Source organism: Cataglyphis hispanica, chromosome 1, assembly GCF_021464435.1.
Source record: "Cataglyphis hispanica isolate Lineage 1 chromosome 1, ULB_Chis1_1.0, whole genome shotgun sequence".
Lineage (NCBI taxonomy): Eukaryota > Metazoa > Arthropoda > Insecta > Hymenoptera > Formicidae > Cataglyphis > Cataglyphis hispanica.
The window spans coordinates 18,435,328-18,454,250 of record NC_065954.1 but is presented as its reverse complement, the minus strand read 5'-3'; the positions used below and the strand labels follow the sequence as shown (position 1 = coordinate 18,454,250).

Below are 18,923 nucleotides of genomic sequence, written 5' to 3'. Positions count from 1 at the left end.
TCTATCGGAACAAGATGTTCCAAAGGGAATTTATTACGATCCGCTTTTCGCGCGACGATTCATTTCTTTAGGATTTAATGAAGGTAAAGGCGTCGCTATATCATTAAATACGATGGCCGCAATTGATTTATCGATGAAAGAGAACGTCGTTGAAGAAAGCTTTCGCGTCGCGTTACTTCCGTTTTACTGGCGCTTCTGTATTTATGACATTCCGATTGTCATTATATTTTGGAATGCGATGGAATTATTGAATTTGCCATTAAAACCCGTTAATAACTACTGAACTGGAATGTCACCGGTCAAACGACATGATTGAAATCAATTTATGGAAAACAATAATAATCGATCTCGTATTTTAATTTACATATGAATTCGATAATATATAACGTTAATACAAATGTATAGCGATCTATTGTAGAAATGGCTTGATTAAATTGCATGTTAACATGTCGCGGGCGATATGTGCAATTATACATGAAAATAGCAAATATACACATAACTGTTGCTATAGTAAATATTGATTTTTGCGCGTGTCGATTTAATAATCTATCCGCTCAAGAAAATGGGAATTTTTATTGAAAATCACGCTGTAACAGATTACATTTATAGAAAATGCTATTTTATATTTTTATCAAATATATGAAGTTGTATGTAATCGTTATCTACGTCGTATAAGAGTTGCTAATTTAATGAGAAATTGCGAGAAGTAATCAAGATTCCGTGCGCGCGATCACGATGGCATCATCTAATTAAATCGTTTATTAATTGAATGAGTCCGATGAGTTGTCGTTTGATGCGGTTACAAAGATCGACGTGGAAATATCCGCATCCGCGAATTTGTCGGTGAATATCAGTCTGATCAAGAGCGAGAAAGCTCGGAATAAAGTCATTATTTCTTAATACAAAATGACGACGACAGAGATCACATCTGCGTTCCGCGTAAAATTATCGCGGGCGAAGCAGGGACTGCCGCGAGAAATAAAATCGGATCCGAGAAAGATTTTTTTAGATCGCGTTTTTACTTTTTTAGTAAAAATTTTTTTACCTCGCTTCTTTGCTCGCCCATTTAATTGATTCGACAGATTGAAATGCGACATCGAGCGTGGATAAGTTTCTTTAGTGGTTTAAAAATTTCTTATTACCTCGTGCGTGTTTAACCTGGATTTACTTCTGGTAAATCGAGTCTTTTTTAAATTGTTTGTGGATTTTTTATTAAAATATATCACAATATTTTAGCCCGCCTTTGTCTAAGGAGAATCGATATAATAAATGCGTGGCATAAAATTCGTATAGAGTCAAATATTGAACTGTGAATACATCAGAATCCCAAATAACTCTCTGCGAGGCAAACTTTCGCGCGAAAGTTTGTCACTTTAAGACGACGTTTACGTCGAAAAAAATTAAGGAATCGTAAGACATTTTGATATACAGTTAATGGAAAATTTCATTGCCATTTGCACGGTGTTAATATTTTTGCGCGCTTCGGCCATTTTCGTCGAGCAACGAGAGAACTCTCGCAGAACTCTCTTTGTCCTACGAGGCGTTTATTGAATCGTATACTTTAAGCGAGCGAGGAAAAAAAGAGAGACGGTGAGAGCCGCTGTCGCAGCTTTCTATCGTCATCTCGGATTTGTTCTATTAATCTTGGAACCGTCGCGCTCTCTTCTTCCTTCCTTCCTCCAAGCGTATTCATTATCGATTTATACATAATTATTGGTTATCGATGAAATTTTATGTTATCTAAAAATAAAATACTATTTTAAAGGCGTCGATGAGTTATCTTGTATTATTATTGTGATATTAATTTCACTTCTATACGAGAAAAAACGAATTTACATCTTGCATTCTATGACTCGTTAAAGCAATGTGGAATGAACGAAGAACGAAATATTTGACGTTAATGATTATTTATATATTTAAACAAGAAGAAATTCCTATAATATAAAATATTACAAAATATATTACAAATTAGTAAATTAATTTGTACATATTGCGATTTTGCTTTTTTATTACTATACTTTTACTATTATTATCTAGTTATATCATTTCTTATAGTATATCCGAGACAGTTATAGTTCATCTGCAGATGAAAAATCTCGGGCAGTCGCAAACTTTTCTCGTCGCTGCATCGATTAACGCCCGCGCGCGCACAAAACTTTTGACCTTTCGGCTCACCTTGGACGGGAACACGCGGAATTGCATTGCACGGCGATTCGTCGAGGGAAATTGCACGCGGGAAAGAAGGACGGCGCGTCGTTTATGCCGACGCCGACGTCGCCGATCGCGCGAGATATACCGGGCGAGAAATTAATTTCGAGACGCGCCGTAAATCGAGGCTCTCACGCGGTGCTCCGCCGGTTTCCGCCGCCCGCGCATCCCGGGGATTAATTGCCGTCGCCGTGGTGATTAGGAGCGCCAGGACCGCCCCGCTGCTCATCCGCCTTTATGAAATATCTCGTTAGTATGTACGAGACGCATACCGCGTCGCGCGATAACGGCGCGTGTAAACAGGATGCGTGCGGAGGATGTGTCGAGTATGCGTGCATTCCTGCAAGAGGCCGTGCACAATTGGCTGCGAAATTCCCGACGACACTGGCGCGTGTCCGGGTGTTCTCGCGAATTTTCGGACCCCTCGAGGAGAATCGCGGCTTTTCGTCCATTCAAAGTGATCTGGAACGAGCTCTCTCGAGCTCTTGTATGAACGTGGAATCTCTATATATACGTGTATAATATATTATCTATTGTTGTACATATTTATCCGGCAGCCAAATTATTTTTGTGCAAATTAAATTTCTATATTTTTGATTTTATCTTTTTCATAATAATTTTGATAAATTAATGAGATTTTTGCGGAAATAATCCGTCAAATCCGATATTATTTGAATAATTTCTAGATCACAAAAATATTGTTATATTTTACATACACATTTTTAAATTGTTGAGAGAAAACAAAGATTATAAATATTACTCGAAGATTCATAATTTGCTTTTATAATCATCAAGTCATCAAGATACTTTTTATTAGCAATTATTATTCTTTATAGAGTCTCGTGTATTTTTTTGCGCGTTTTAAATTAAAGCATATTTTTACGTTTACTTTATAACCATTCCGATAGATTACGATGGAGGTTTCGACAGCTCGAGAGATCGAGGTTCCCCGCGAAACACGATTCGGGCTTGCTTTCCGATGCAATCTCGGCGATACGATGTCGATTTTCAATCTAACTACACATACGAGCGTATTCTGGGAGTCACTTCGAAATAGGATGATGGGGGAAAGAGGCGACGGATCTTTACGTCGATTTGCTCTCAACTCGCTGTTTGCCCCGTACGTGGGGTTTATCGTGCCCCTTTGCGGATGTCTCCCTCTCTCTCTCTCTCTCTCTCTCTCTCTTAGTCGAGCAGCCCCTGACTCGTCGCACCATCGAGTTTCCAAACTCATCGTCGTCACGTCGAGAATCTTCTCCGTTGGTCGGAGAGCAATCGAACAACGTATGTAGCTTCGCGACCTGTTCCGGAATCGATAAAATTCATTTGATGTTTGGTGCAATGACGGCGCACGCGATTACGTGAGCTTAGCCGCGTGATGGAAAGCAAACTTTACTCGAGACTAGGACGAGTTGTTTTCAGTAATGCTCGGGGAAGATGTAACAGCTCGGTAAACGCGCGCGACCGAATCTTCCTGATCGCAAAGTTCTCATTCCGCATCTTTCCTCTTGAAGAATTTTAGTTTATTAATAATTTGAGATAGTTGATCTCTCTTAAAATTTAGTAAGATTCCCTTTTCCTTCCTCTCTCTCTCTCTCTCTCTCTCTTTCTCCCTTCCCTTTTCTTTTATGTTTGGTTTAAGTATATATACTAAGTTATTTTTTTAATGAATATATATATATAAAAAATGTTTTAAATAAAATTTATTTTTCAGAAACTCTATATAACGATAATATATAATTTTCAGAGCAATATTTTAAATAAAAATAAATAAGTACTTTTTTATTGAAGATATTTTGTTTCCGCTCATATTTAAAAGGCAACACAAGTAACAATATTTTACGAATCATGATTGAAAATCTTATTTTATTGCATATTATTAAATTTGTTATAAAATACCTTACAAAACTGTAAAAATAGATACATTATTCCATTATTAAAAAAAATTTTTTTTAAATTTTTTGTTTGTCATTATGTAGATCTTCAACAAAATAATTTTTATTATTTAAAAAAAAAATAACTGAGTGTATGTACTTAAATCAAACATACTATGTGTATATATATATATATATATATATATATATATTATATATATATAATAAATTTATTTTGAAAAATAAACATTACTTTAATCATGCGAATGTATTCCAGAGATTTTATCTTACTATATGTCGCGCTTTTGAGAGAAAAGCATACAAGATTTTCGAGATATTCCGAGTAATCTGCTCAAAAGTATGACGCTTGTTGCATCTGCATATTGACATTCGTATATTGACTTGCTCGCAGTGTTAAAATTGATATCAGTATTGAGCGTGGAAATAACGATCGGCGATTCGTATCGTCACGCGGAACAAGTCGCTATCAATATAACGCCAATGTCATTGTGTCGTAAGAAAGCCTTGACCTGGTGTAATATGAGCGACTGACACTGGAGCAGCTTCGGCAACTTTCCTTCTCCTTTCTTCCTCCTAGACAAAGAAAACGATTTTGATATAGTTCAACAAGGTTTGTTGATTATTAATGCTATAATTTATAACATATTTATCCAAACTTTAAAAAAAAATATATTATCAATTTGCAGATATTTAATATTAATTCCTCCTCGAAGACGAGGTTGGAATTTTATTCTATATTTTCGAACATGAGAGATTTGTTTAAATCAATTAAATTTATAATAGTAAGATTAATTTTTTAAATAATTTAATATTAATCTTTATTATCTAAATAATATTAATATAAAAAAAATTATCATAATTTGATTTAATATCTCCAAAGAAAATATTCGTTATATCATGTTAAATATTTTCTCGGAGCAAAGATTTTTCCGAAGCAAAATGGTCAGATTCTCTCGCGATGCACCGGCCATGTTTTCGCCAATGGCTTCGCTTCGCAGGCGCTCCCGGGCTCCAGCCCGGCTATAATCCCAAATGTCAGAGTTCAGTATAGCGGTTGATCAATATTGCCTCTTCGGGCAACATTGAAGGATACGTTTCTTTTATATATCGCGACGGATATACCGGCCGATCTCACGGTTCGCTATCCACCTTCCTAGTGGATGGTTATATCAATCGAGGCTCTCCAGCGGGCGTCATAACGGCCCCCGATGATAGCCCGTCGTTCGAATCCACAGGAAATAATCGCCGCCATTACGGGACGTAAATCAAGGCACAAAGGATCCGCGGAAATTAAGGAAGTTTCGTAATTACGCGTCGCGCAGGCTGTTCACCGGTGAATTTATACGCGAAAGCAGCTCCCTTCCTATGAATACGATCGACGCGGAAACGAAAATTGTGATTTTCCCATAGTAGTAGAATACTCTCCACGAATATGACACGATAATTGTAAAAATTGAAATAAAAAAGAGAGTAGAGATTTTTTTTTGACATTTACAAACTAGTTTTACCATCGCGATAATTCGAAATATTAAACTGCAAGGTCGATTAAATAATACTGAATCGAATACATCGTAATTAAAGTATGTTGTTCGCGCTGATATGTCGAAGAAAAAAGTATCGCGAAAATTTCTCCCCCGTAATTTATGGAGGAAGGTAAGTTAATTGAGTTAATACGAAATTAATTATACCCTCGTGACAGATTCTGACTGAAACTACAAGCCATCTATTAAGACGGTAATTGAGTAATTAAAGTCTATCTTAAGCTGTGAAAGTTTTCGAAAATTTCTTTAAACGGAGATTGAAGGCACATATTTATATGTAATTCATCAATGAAAATTATTTTTATATTTATGATAGCTGAAAATTTGAACAATTTTATATTCGATATTATTATTCTCGATATTTATTATTTTAGTTATATAAAAAAATAAATATTAAATAATGAAATAACTTCTCAATTATATCACAGAGGGTACACATGTTATTGAAAGTTTCAACGTAATACGATAGTCTGTTTGAAGTCGATAAATAGCCGCGTAAAATCAATGCAACTATTTCCGTCAACATGCGAATAATTAATGATCGTACGTGATGGTATTTACGCGGTGCCGGCGTTTATCGCAAATACATTGATCCGCCGTGTTGTAAAAGGGAGAGAGCCCCGGCGGAAGGAAAGGAGACGGATTATATAAATACACTCTGCGAACATTATAAATTCATCCTGATATTTCGAAAGCGGTCGATTGAGCCGCGTGCGAATTCGTCGACGTCGCGCGAACGAAAAATGCGTCGAATGTCGAATGAAGGGAGAACGAGCGTTTCTCGAGCGTGTGCTCCGAGTTTCCGCACGAGGATGGCGCGCGCTTTGCGTACGCGCCGGTATGGAATGACGCTGACCGCGGGAAAGAGAATGTCTCCGATCTTGTCCCTGCAAGGACGAGGTCGCGAGTGCGACCTAATCTTTCCTAGTCCTCCCCCTCCTCAAACTCTTTTCCGCGACCGCGTTACACGCGAGCCGCCCCTAACAAGGCTCTCCTCCCTTCCGCCGGGACGGAGGGTTCCCTCTCCCAATATCTCTCTCTCTCTCTCTCTCTATATACGAAGCTGCTGAGTGCAGGTGTACCTCCGGGCCGCGATGCACCGTCGATGCATCGCGCTTGCACCCCCGAAGCGCGAGGGAGAGATGGGGAGGGGGGAGGCGATGGAGCTGCTGTGGTGGTAACCGACGATCGTGGGGTGATGCGCGCGCGAGGGGGTGGAAAAGGGGAGGGAGACGAGCGCGTAGAGAGAATTTGCTTTCGTGTCCCAGTAGCACTAATGACCGCCATCCTACTCCCCTTTCACCCTCCCCCTCCTCATCACGGGTCCCACCATCTCGCCCTTGCCCTCTCCCCGTCGAACCGAGAATCGCGCCCCGCCGCCCGGCGACGCCCCTTGCTCTTCTCTCCCTCTCCTTTCCTTCTCACCCCTCTACACGGACGTATACACACCAGGATGACTCGAATTACGTCACAACGCCGAGAGCGTGCGACCCGCTACTCTCTTCTTCCCCTTTCCCTCTGTCTCCTTTCTCTTTCCCTCTCCCGTAGAAGGTACCTATCCTTTTACCTTCATGTACTCGACTCCCCCGCGCGCGACCCTCTTCCGTTCCCTTCCTCCCCCTCGTCCCGTGGTGGGACACCCGTATACGCACGATATATGTGGCGCTCTATATATCTATTCCGCTGTAGCGGCCAGCGCTCAACAAGACCGAGGGGAAGCCGCCAGTCTCCGCTGGTACACCGAGCTGCGTGTTACTCTTCCTCGTTCGCGCTTTCGCTTTTGCAGGTTTAAAGAAAGAGAGAGAGAGAGAGGGAAGGCGAAAAAAAGGTCGACGCGAAACGCGAAAAGGAGAGTGCAAAGAGAGAGAGAGAGAGAGGGGAGCTCTCGCATTCCTTCGTCCACGTAATCACGTTCGGAGGTATACGCGCGCGCGCGAGTATACGTTACACGCGTGTAAGACACGGGATCTCTCGCGGGATATTTCTCTAGTAGCAGGTGCGCGTGGAGGGACGTCGCGGGGGACCGCAGGGACGGATTTACAGGGACGCGTGTGTGGATGCTTTAACCGGCGACCCCGAGGAGTAACACGTATATTATTACAGGTGTGTATGCATCGATAGGGCGCACGTGTGTATGTCAGTGTGCGACAATTGTGCATGTACGTGTGTGTATGTGAGTGTGTGTGTGTCTCTGCATATGTGTGTATCGTACATGTGGCGAAGGCGAGGAGTGGACGAGAGAGCGTGTCGAGATACCTCGCTGAGATAAATGAGATTTTTTTTTCCCCTTTCGACACCTTTTCCGAGCGGAATTTTTAATTGCACTGCACGGCACTGGTATCGATCGTATCGCGTATGATTCTCGGTCGACGTTGGTCGCCTCGATCGATACCGTCGTCCGTGAACATCTTTTTTTTTTCTCTCTCTCTCTTCGCTCGCTTTAATGAATTATTAATGTTATTAAACTTTAATGGTATCTTAATTACATTCCGAGTTATTAGACGACGAGGCGAAGCGACAGATCTCTCGACACCTATCGTTTTTGATTCGCGTTCGAGAGACGCGGGGACACTATCGGCATTCTATTTTGCCCGTTGTTGTTGTTGTTGTTGTTGTTGTCATCGAAGTTAACGAATCTGCTCCGTCAAGTTGCCCGACTTAGTTTGATCGAAGGCTTATCTTTATTCGATTAATTGAAACCTATCTGTTGTTTATGTCTTGGTGATAAGATGCTCGATATTTATTTCAGTTTCTTGAATGAATCGATTTATATTAATCGAGCGATTTTATCACGCGTGTCATTGTTTACAAATCTTCCGATTCAAATCAATAAGGATCTAGATATTAGTTCAATTTCCGGTTGATTACAATTTCCGGAGGATTACGGAACGCTGACTCTCGAAATCCGAATTATACTTTATTGACACCTCTTGTTCGTTTTTGCGAATTTCGTCTCTCGTTAGGTGCGAGTGGTTTAACTGAAAATCTTCCTCAAAGATCAATACAAGCATATATCAAAGCGTATATTAATTGTATTAAACAACTGTTGCTGAGAGAGAGTTTGTAATCGAGTCTTATAATGCCGATCTGGTATGTCGCCGGACCTAATCGTGGAGTGAGCGTGCCTCTTTAAAGGCGTGAGTAGCGCGTTTCCACGCATTTCAACCTTGCTGTTCCGAAGTCGCCATCGCGACGCTTACGCAATCCGAATTAAAGCTCCCGCTCGAAAGTGTATGGCTCTTCTAGTCGTATTTTTTAATATTTTTTATATCTAATTAATTGCAACAGAACATATGAGTCTTTTAGACGATGTATAATTTATCGTGCAAAATGTGTAAATATCGTAATAATTAAAAAGTAGATTAATAATACAATAAAGAAGTGTTATTCGTATCAAAATTATTTTTCTTAAACGTCAGAAATAAGTATATAACGTAACGTGAAGAAAAAACATAAAAGAAGACAAAACGAATTAGAAATAAGAAGTAAATAAATAAACAGGGAGAATGTGTATAAAAAAAAAAAATAATAATAATATAATAGAATATAATATAAATTGATATGAGTAATCAAGAACAGGTGATTTTTGAGAAAAAAAATGGCTTTAAAATTACGAGAAAAAAAAGTTTTTTACATGAACTCTGCGTTTTGGAAAAATCATATTATATGTATAGATATATATTATAAATATTATATATTATAAATATATATTACTTTGCAACAGTTTATTTCAAACAACCTGTCAAATCGTCGCGTTGCTTAACCACTTAGCGTATCCGGTGCGCTCGTTATGTCGTAATACTGTAATCAATTTCTTCGGGGGCGCCCTTTTGCTCCCGTTTACTTTAACTTTGCTCGAGCACGTCCTGTGCAAAGTTCCCTTATGGATCGCGCGCGCCTTGCCCTTTCGCCTTAAATATCTCGTCAATATTGACTTACAGTAAGGCGTGAGGATCGTCATTCCGTGCTTCACGGTCGTTCGACGTATCGCTCGTAGTTCGTGTTGCACGCGTATCACGATTGACGATACTCCTCGCGAGGGATTGTAAGTGAAACGCAATGTATTTATCCATTGCATAAAGTCGTTGTATGTTAGCTTTATATTACTTCTATTGCGTTCGACCGATCGATATAAATTACATTTTTCTCCTTTCAAGATACGAAAGGACTCAATCCGAGATCAAGAACTGTTTTGTTGTATAATGGTTTTTTTTTTTTCGTAGTTTTATATAAAAGAATAAGATTAAAAATTCTTTATATTATATTCCATAATTATTATATACATTATATTCTATGATTATAAATTTATGAATAAAAACAAAAAAATTTTTTTTATATAAATGCTTATAAATATAATAATTTAATTAAATATATAATTATGTAATTAATTAAGATTTTTTAATTTTGTAATATATATAAAAATATTAAATTTACAATTTAAATAAATTTTTTAAATAAAATATAAATATGTTCTAATTATATCTATATAAAAATAAAATTTATGAAAAAATATTAATTTATTAAATATTAAAGATTTAAAGTTTAATCGATCCGCTTGAAATCTGTATAAGAATATAATAAAATAATTATCAAAAATGTGACGAATTAACATAATTATAAACTTAATAATGATATAAAAAAAGGGATTATGCAAAAAAATTTTAATAAAATTTTTAATAAAATTTTATAAATAAAATTATATTTCTTAAAATAAATCTTTCTGTAGATTTGAATGAAAAAAAAAAAAAAAAAAATATAAATAATATCGATATAAATATTTCGTGGAAAAATTTTACTTTTATTTATTCATTGCGCGTACAGTGTTGCATTTAAAAGATTTATGTACATTTTGCGACGACACATAATACATAGAAAATTAGTTTAGACTGCTAAATGGTTTGATGACACAACACTGCAACTTGTGCGGTTGATGCACCACTACTTTCGCTCGTCATCTATCCGTATCTATCACGAGATCGCGATGCAATCGCACCGATTGTGAGTGGCGGATTTAAATTTGGCATCAGCGTACCGTCGATTCGTGAGATTCGTCGTCTTCGTCGTGTGTTGTGTCAAAGATTACGCCTCGCCGGTCAGGTGTTGTAACTGGCCCAGATTCCGGTTAATTTACCAATAGACTACCTCGCGCAAATATATCTCAGCAGCTGCGCCGATCGATTTCGTAATAAATCGGCGACGAAATTACAATCGGGCTTATCCCCGCGAATCGATCTCGATCTCGCCGAGACAGTCGAACGACAATCGAAACGCTCAATCGTTTGATCGATTTACGCGACGAATATTTATTTTTTCTTAAATTAATTATTGCAATAAAACTCAATCCTTTTCACTCGCAACAAAATCGCGCTTTCTAAAGGTGTTGAATAAATTAAATTTCATGTTGCTCAACAAATTTTCCGCTAATTATATAATTAAATTAATCATGTTATTGTGAATAAATCATTTTAATTCAGTCGTTTCTATGATCATTTTTCTTGCTCTAAGCTTGCTTTTTATCATCGTTAACGTTACATCACGCGACCGAAGATACTATTACGGGAATCCTGCATTATTTAAAGTCGACTTGCATATCTCGTCGACATGCGGCATTTTTTCGCGTTCGAATGCAAGAAGATAGACGTAAAAGAACGGGACTATCCGGGAAAACGTCGAGGCAACGCGATTAATTGTCAGCTAAGTAATTGCAATTACGCAGTTCCACCGGAGATATCGTGTCTGTTGATCGTGCATGTTGAAGTCTCCTTCTAGAATAAGGAAAATTGAGCAACGGCGTGTTTTCGACGTGTTTGTATTGTTGAATCAATCTTTTCCACTGCTCGCGGTATATCTGAAAATTATTCAATGTTACTTGAACATGTAATCTTTTCTAATTCTAAGAAATATTTCTGCTTTTAACATATTTACCAATTAAGGAGATATATTTAGACTTTTGCTGCTTATATATATACATTTAAATTGCGGTACTAATTTCTAGACTTTTTGTAACAGTACTGATTCTTATACTTTTTGCAACAAAATTTTCTACACATTTTATTTAATTTTCTATCATATTCTTATATCATTATATCATTAGATTTGTTATAAGGAAGAAAAATAATATTAGAAAGATGGCATAAAATAAAAAAAAACTATTTAATTTTAAATTTATTAGATTAACAAAACATTCATTTCAAAAGTTATTCTTGTTGCTGTGATATTAATTTACAAAAACAATTAACATGATGTGATGTAATATGAACAAAATCTGAGATCTAAGAGGCGTTTAAGAGAACTTTAAGAGAAAAATAAATAAAAAAGAGAATAATTTGTGGAAATAATCAGTGCGATAGGTTGGATTTAAAAAAATAGGATCCAAGCAGCTTCCATTAAGATACACAAGATGTTGCATTGTAATTTCCTATTACATGCAGATACATGCAGAATGTTATCGGCATAAAGTCGATGCAATGCGGCAGTTTTCATTCTTTCAAATTTTTTCTTTCTTTTTTTTTTTTTGTTTACTCGTGCACGCCTCTTTTGCACTCACGTACATAGTAGTACACACACGCACACTTCCCCTCGATGGATTTTGCATACCAAAGGCCCGTCTGCTCGCGGAATGTCGCCCGACCATAGACACGATCGCGTTTGAACTTGGCAATTATACCTCGACACATTGCTTCGTCGCCATCCCGCGTTGCGTCTCTCATCTTTATTTCTCTCGTTTTCTCGCCATTGTGTATCCTTCGCACGCGCGGGTTCGCATAATCGAAACGAGTGAGCGCGGGGGCGTTTACAAATTGCGCACATGACTCGGCGGCTCGTATATGCACGCGCCTGTAAAAACAAAAAGTTGAAAATACAATCATCGTTATGAAATTGCAGCGTCTGTTCAAGATCGGTGACAATAAGATGTAGTTATAAAACAGGCAATTTCACGATAAGATAATTAAAAATATTTAATTTTAACGAGATTATTGACGTATAGTTACGTAAAACATTAACAAATATACGTAAAACTGAATAATAAATAATCGGAAATAGAAAATAATTACGTAACTATTTTCCTTGCTGAACTTTAAAACTTGATATAAAATAATAATTTATTTTTATATCTATTAAAATTCTATTTGAAATATTTTACGAATTAATATTTTAAGTTTTAAGAATTAATTGAAATAATTATTATAGAAGGAATAGTAAAGAATATTTTAATACTATCTCCACAAACTATTCTAGTTTTATTTATTTATTTCTCTTTTACAGTTTATGACTCTTAGCTTTTGTTCATGTTTTATTAAATCATATTAATTATTTTTGTAAATTAACGCCACGCACACAAACAAACAAGGCTGACTTTTGAAATAAATATTTTATTAATTTATATTGAAATTAAATAAATTTTATTTTGTGTTATTTTTCTGATATTATTTTCTTATTATTTAAAAAAAAAATATTATTTTCTTGTTTTATTGAGTAATTTAGAATACTTTTTTTTAAACAATACATAAAATATTTATTTGAAGTAGTCAATATGTGCATATCCGCGAAAATTTCAAATTTTATTCTACATAATATTTTCTGATAATTCTTTTAAAGTTTAATAATACTTCCATAATAATTTTATTTATGATATTTAAAATAAAGATTTTAGTTACATTTTTGTATATCTCTGAGAAAATAAATTTTTAAATATGTACTATTTCATTTATACAAAAAAATATTCATATTTTAAATTAATTATTTTCAATATTTTGCATTTGAAATATACAAATGAATGTTTACAAATGAATTGGTGCGTCGTATGAAAATAGTATCGATTATTAAGTTATGAAATTTGACAAAACGTTTAAAAATATTGAAAGCTTACAGTATATTTTTAGAAGATTGCGATTGGTCTTATAATTTTCACTTCCATGTTCTTTGGGTCTTACATAAGTAAAAGCATTTATATTTTGCTCAAAACCTCGCTTAAATTTGACAAATCTATTGAAAATAGAAAGTGAAAGTCTCTTTATCAACTTCCATCAAAATAGAATAAAACTCTATCTTATTTATTTAAGAGCAACTTGTAAACTTTATCGGAGTCGCCGTCTCGATACTTCTTTCTCTCTCCCGTTTCGCTTCTATTATTTATACTTTCTCGCTCCGCTTCTTCGTCCACTGCATTTAACATGAAAGCTAGCGATATTGAAGCATGGCAATGCATCTATCGATCGGCACCGACGACAAACGCAATTCAACAGCAGTGAGGAGACACGCGTATCTGACACGTGAAAAATTGCACGGAGGCGATCGCGCGGTGTCAATTCTCCCGCAGTTTCCTCCTCGCGAGATCGAAGATCTAAAGGAACGATCGACTCTCGTTCGACGGACGGATTACCGCGACATTGATTGCGTAATGCTATCGCGACGTCTGCAAAGTTACGTGACATCGTCGGTCGATACATCATCGCGGACCTAATTGGAGAATGTTATTAGTTTGCGAAACTCTGAGAAACAACCGCGACGCCGATTCGCTTCTCTCGCTCGCAATTATACGCGTCGCGTCGACGACGCACGTGGCGATGTTTCTTGGAGCGAAACTCAAGGTTTTCTCGTGGCTTACTGCATTATAGAAGAACACATCGAATAGAAGAAGAAGAACCGATCGATATTCAGTTTCTCGACATTTGACATATGACAAATAAATCTTCCGAATTTATTTTTAGAGAAATATACAGGTTTCGAAATCATGCTAGCAGTCAACAAGCGAATGATTTCTCGTGAGAAAAATAAAATGTAAATAAAACAAAATTTTTTTCATTTCAGACCTTAGCCTTTAAAAAAAAAAAAAATTACTGAAAATTCAGAAATTAATGAAACATATATTTTCCGGTTTTCTCTAGCAACCTATCAGAATTTGTATGCGTCTCGCAAATATCTCTGTAAAAATATAAAGAGGTACACTTTTCTATTGAGAGAAAATTTTCAAAGTACAGTTTCCGGTGAAAATCGGTTCACCTCTCGCGCGTTTCGAAAACCGGCAGAGGAAAAATGACGCGCGCAGGAAGCGAAGGAATCACTGCCGAAAGTGGAGCACAAGCGGCGAGTTTCCGGAGTTCCGGAATGGATCAATCGGGGAGGGGGCGACCTAATCGATTCGATACTCCCACGCCCGTTTCAATCATTCGGCGCGCAAGACAACGATCGCTTCGTTTTCGTTTCGCGGCGTCGTCCATCGTCTTTTCCGGCGGGCCATAATTTTCGAGCCGTCGCTCGATCGTTAGCAGGCGGAGAGGGGGGGACGAGGGGTGAAAGAGGGGCGCGATATCCGTGCGAATTTACGGCAGCCAATATTTTGCGCTACCTGCACGAAATCGGCCAACACATGCGGCGGTTGAACAAACGGCGCCGCTTTCGGCCATCGTACTCGTTATTTATACATATCCGCGTGCGAGAACACGCATGATATATTTTGTCGCGGCGGTGTTTGTGCGACAACCACGTCGGATAGTCGTGCGCAACGTGTTTACCGAGTGTTCTTTAAAAAACTAACGGCGCCTTACTAGATAAAAGACAACAAATGTAGGTAACAAATGGGCTATACGAACGTGACGGACGATCCGCATAAATGTTCTTAACGATTATCTACATGTTACGCGAAGGAGACACATTCTTTCGAATATTTTATGGACGAAGCTTTCACTTTCTTAACTAGATACTTTGCGATATGATTCTTTTATTTAATTCTTGATGCGTTCAATACCTTGATAGACAATTGCGATGTATATTTAATTAATGTATGTACAGATTGTTTAACTTAAGCATCGTTTGATTAATAATTAAAGATTATGGCGATAATATTAGAAAATAAAGAAAAGATATTATTTTTCCTTTGAGTTACATGTAAATAGTTAATGTAAATTATAACAATTTACTTGCACATTGACTAAAATTCTACTTGAAATGTTTAGTTCATTTTAAAAATCAGAAATAAAATTATTTTAAACACGTATTTTTCATAGGAGGCTTTTTACAAAAATAATCAATTACATTAATTGTTTTTTATTATTGTACATAGGCAATAAAATATTTTAAAAAATATATCTTTACAAAGTTATGTGTTCTATTTATTTTTCTCTTTTATTGCTTATGTTTCTCTTATTTTTTTTTTTTTTATTTGTTTTATTTAATTATTAATCGTTTTTGTAGAATTTCATATAAGTTGTAATTAAACATCATAAGTAAATGATAATTATTTGTTAATTAAACAAATATGTGTATTTTGTTACTTTTCTTATTTTTATTTTCTTTATATTAATTAAAATAATCACAACAATAATATTCATGAAATGATTTAACATAAAAATATCTGATAATGTCAAATATTATTTCAAAAATCTCTCTCTGATTATCTTTTAAAATTATTTAGTAATAAACCACCATTATTCTTGCGGAAGATATGTATAAATCAAACAATATTTTATTTTATAAACGAAATTGTTTACATGATTATTTTCATTCAGTCTGCTATTTGAAACGTGTCCCATCTTATATTAATAGCATATTTTTCGCAAATTCAATCCTTGTGCAAAACATACATATTTAGATAACTACGTGTGTTGCCAATGAAATCAAATTATGATATTTAATATAAAAGAATTCCGTTTGCCTGTCATAACTCGCTAAATTATCAGTCCAGTTTGTTGCGAAGTTAATTTAAATCCGAGTTGCGCGTTAATTTACTGTCTCGGTTGGTAGACGATATCTTTCGTTCGAGCATATAATAACGCGATAACAAGACGTCCCGTTTTATAGTATCATCATCATAAAATGGCGCGTTTCATTAAAAATCCTCTCGCGCGCTAATTATTTCACTCGTCGTTAAGCCGATATCCACGCGCGCTTATAATTTATCAACGTACGAAGAAAAACGACTTTATCCGAGAAACGTTCGCGGAAAGACTGGAAGAACGTATGGAGATAACGCGCGACGATGAGTGGCAGTTTCAGCTCGGCTTTACCCTAGCACGGGGCGAAGCATATACACACATGTGTCACCTACACACGAAATTTATTGCCACGTGTACACCTCAGGCGAGCGAGATTCCGTGTGTTAGTCCCTTGTATAAATAAAAAACTTATCTGCGCGGCGCACTTGTTCCTGCCGTTACGATAACCTTATTAGTGGCTTCGCCGAAAACGCGCTGATAATCATGCTCGACGAGATACAATCGATGACCGAGAACGAGTAGCTGTTCGATTATTTTGTTATTATTTTTTTTTTTAATTTGTTATTTTATTTAATTATTTATTTGATATAATTTTTAATTTATTTCAATTTATTTTTTTTGACGTATACCGTTTAACAAGCTCATATACAGCAATACGAGTTGTCATTTTATTTTCTCTCGATTTTCATTCGCGAAGCTGAATATGCAACACATTTCGCGGAAGCGTGTTTTTTCCTACAAACTTCTTTGGAAGAATTTTACGCGTGAATTTAAAGCGAACAGTTGCCAAGGGGGAAACACGTGGAAGCGATGCGACGTAGGAACAAGGGACCGTTTCCATTCTTTTGTCTTGGAAGTTTTTACCAGTCACGCGAAACACCAATTTTTAGAATCGACAAAATACTGAATCGTAAAATTACTGAATCATGAGAGACACAATTGCGTTTCTGGACAAATTTCACTTGTAAGTTTGTTGTTGTTATCTATTCTCTTTTTTGAGTCGACAAAAATGTAGATTGTAGGAAAACAATTTGCATACTCATTTGAAAAAAAAATACAGAAAAAAAAGAACAGATTGCCACTCGTTCGCTTGACTTTTATGACTTTAAAAGACGCTAAACGTAATATTTTCGATTTGAATAAACACTTTCATTATGCAGCATGTGATGTCGATATTGAATCAGGTGTATTCTGGTATACTAAGATAATGCAAAAATCATTCGAATTTTCGCCAGCGTGCAAATAAACATTCTAACAACAATGGGATTTAATATTCGCAAGGGCGCAATTTGCAATTTAATGTCGACAAGAATAAACGTCTATAGATAGACATCTATAACGCTTAACCAGCCGCGAGTTCACATACGTTGGATTATGCGGCGATTGCCGCGAAAAAATTCAATAGTTTATATCGCGGAAAGTTATGCGTTCGTGCGCGTGAATCGTTTTACGATGCGATATATAGTCGCGTTATACTGCCATTATACCCGAAAGTGTGTATATTCACGGAGAAAGGGATACGCCATCTCTTGTTTTTCTTTTCTTTTTTTTTTTTACAAACAGAAATAAAAATCCGTTTACCCAATAATGTTCCAATTCTTTTTTTTTTTTTTTTTACAAACAGAAATAAAAATCCGTTTACGTGTGATATTGGCGTCCCAATAATGTATAACATTTATCGGAGGAAGAAGACATAAAAAGAGAAAGAAGGGAGAAGGGGGAGGGGGGAGTGCCATCATTCGAACGAACTTATACCTGTGGGCAGATTTGCTTGCTAAGTTATGCGCATCTCAATTAGAATCGTGACTGTCCCATTTTTCCACTCGTCACGTACGATACGCGTCAACGTGTACGCATACGCGTGTTATCATTGTCGTGTAGACATCTGGGAAAAGTTAAATACGAGCGCGTCCTCGCGTATGTATATATACGTATGTACATTGAATAGGCAAAATTGCATTACCATGGACACAGCGGAGAAACTAGTTCGAACTGAACGAACGACAGGCAATAACAACCTCCTCGCCGACGCGACGTCGCTATTTCAAGATGCATTGCCAAACCTATCCTCTCAAGGTCGTTAAAAGTCCGCGGATGTCGCGTCTTCTCTCGTTACGTAACACGCGACATCTGCTACATCGCGGTATAATCGATTTTTGAAAAATAGCTTGCACCTCTCCTTCTCCCTTCCACCACCTTCGTCGTTTTGCAAATTTATATATATATATATATACCAAGTTTTGTAATATTATTAAACAGCGCACACGATTTTTCAAAAATTTTCTTAATACGGTATATTTGAACATTATTGATCGTCGAGTTGTATGTAAAATGTTGAATTCTGGAGCAAATAAAATCTTTAAAAAAATTTAGTAGATCACTTTGATATCTACTGAAAATATTAATCTAAAAATCTGCTTTTTATTTACGCAATAAAAAGTAGGATTTATTTATTTCTTTGTACTATCTACTTGAATTATATTATGGTTAGATGGCTGAATTTCTATGGAAAAGAAACTAAATTGTTCTTTTTTAAATTGGAATTTAAATAATTTTTTTGGGGA

The 18,923-nt window shown here is 36.3% G+C and overlaps 2 protein-coding genes across 4 annotated transcripts in view; one reads left to right on the top strand and one right to left on the bottom strand.

Moving 5' to 3' along the window:
- The window catches only part of LOC126858795 (protein Tob1-like), a 172,371-nt gene that overhangs the window by 93,303 nt on the left and 60,145 nt on the right, over positions 1 to 18,923 (top strand). The window contains exon 1 of one of the 2 annotated variants that reach the window (XM_050609403.1): positions 7,361 to 7,747. The exons of the other annotated variant lie outside the window; for it this stretch is intronic. The gene's annotated coding sequence lies outside the window, so the exon portion shown is untranslated. Of the gene's footprint in view, positions 1 to 7,360; positions 7,748 to 18,923 lie in introns of those variants that run through there. 2 annotated transcript variants of the gene reach the window in all.
- Positions 4,454 to 18,923, bottom strand: part of LOC126859271 (uncharacterized) — a 39,077-nt gene continuing 24,607 nt past the window's right edge. The window contains exons 2-3 of one of the 2 annotated variants that reach the window (XM_050610392.1): positions 12,312 to 12,481; positions 4,454 to 4,676 (exon numbers count right to left, since the gene is read on the bottom strand). In XM_050610392.1, coding sequence (XP_050466349.1) covers positions 4,570 to 4,676; positions 12,312 to 12,481 — 277 coding nt within the window. In that variant the 3' untranslated portion in view covers positions 4,454 to 4,569. Of the gene's footprint in view, positions 4,677 to 10,465; positions 11,493 to 12,311; positions 12,482 to 18,923 lie in introns of those variants that run through there. The other variant, XR_007688781.1, reaches the window with a different exon arrangement.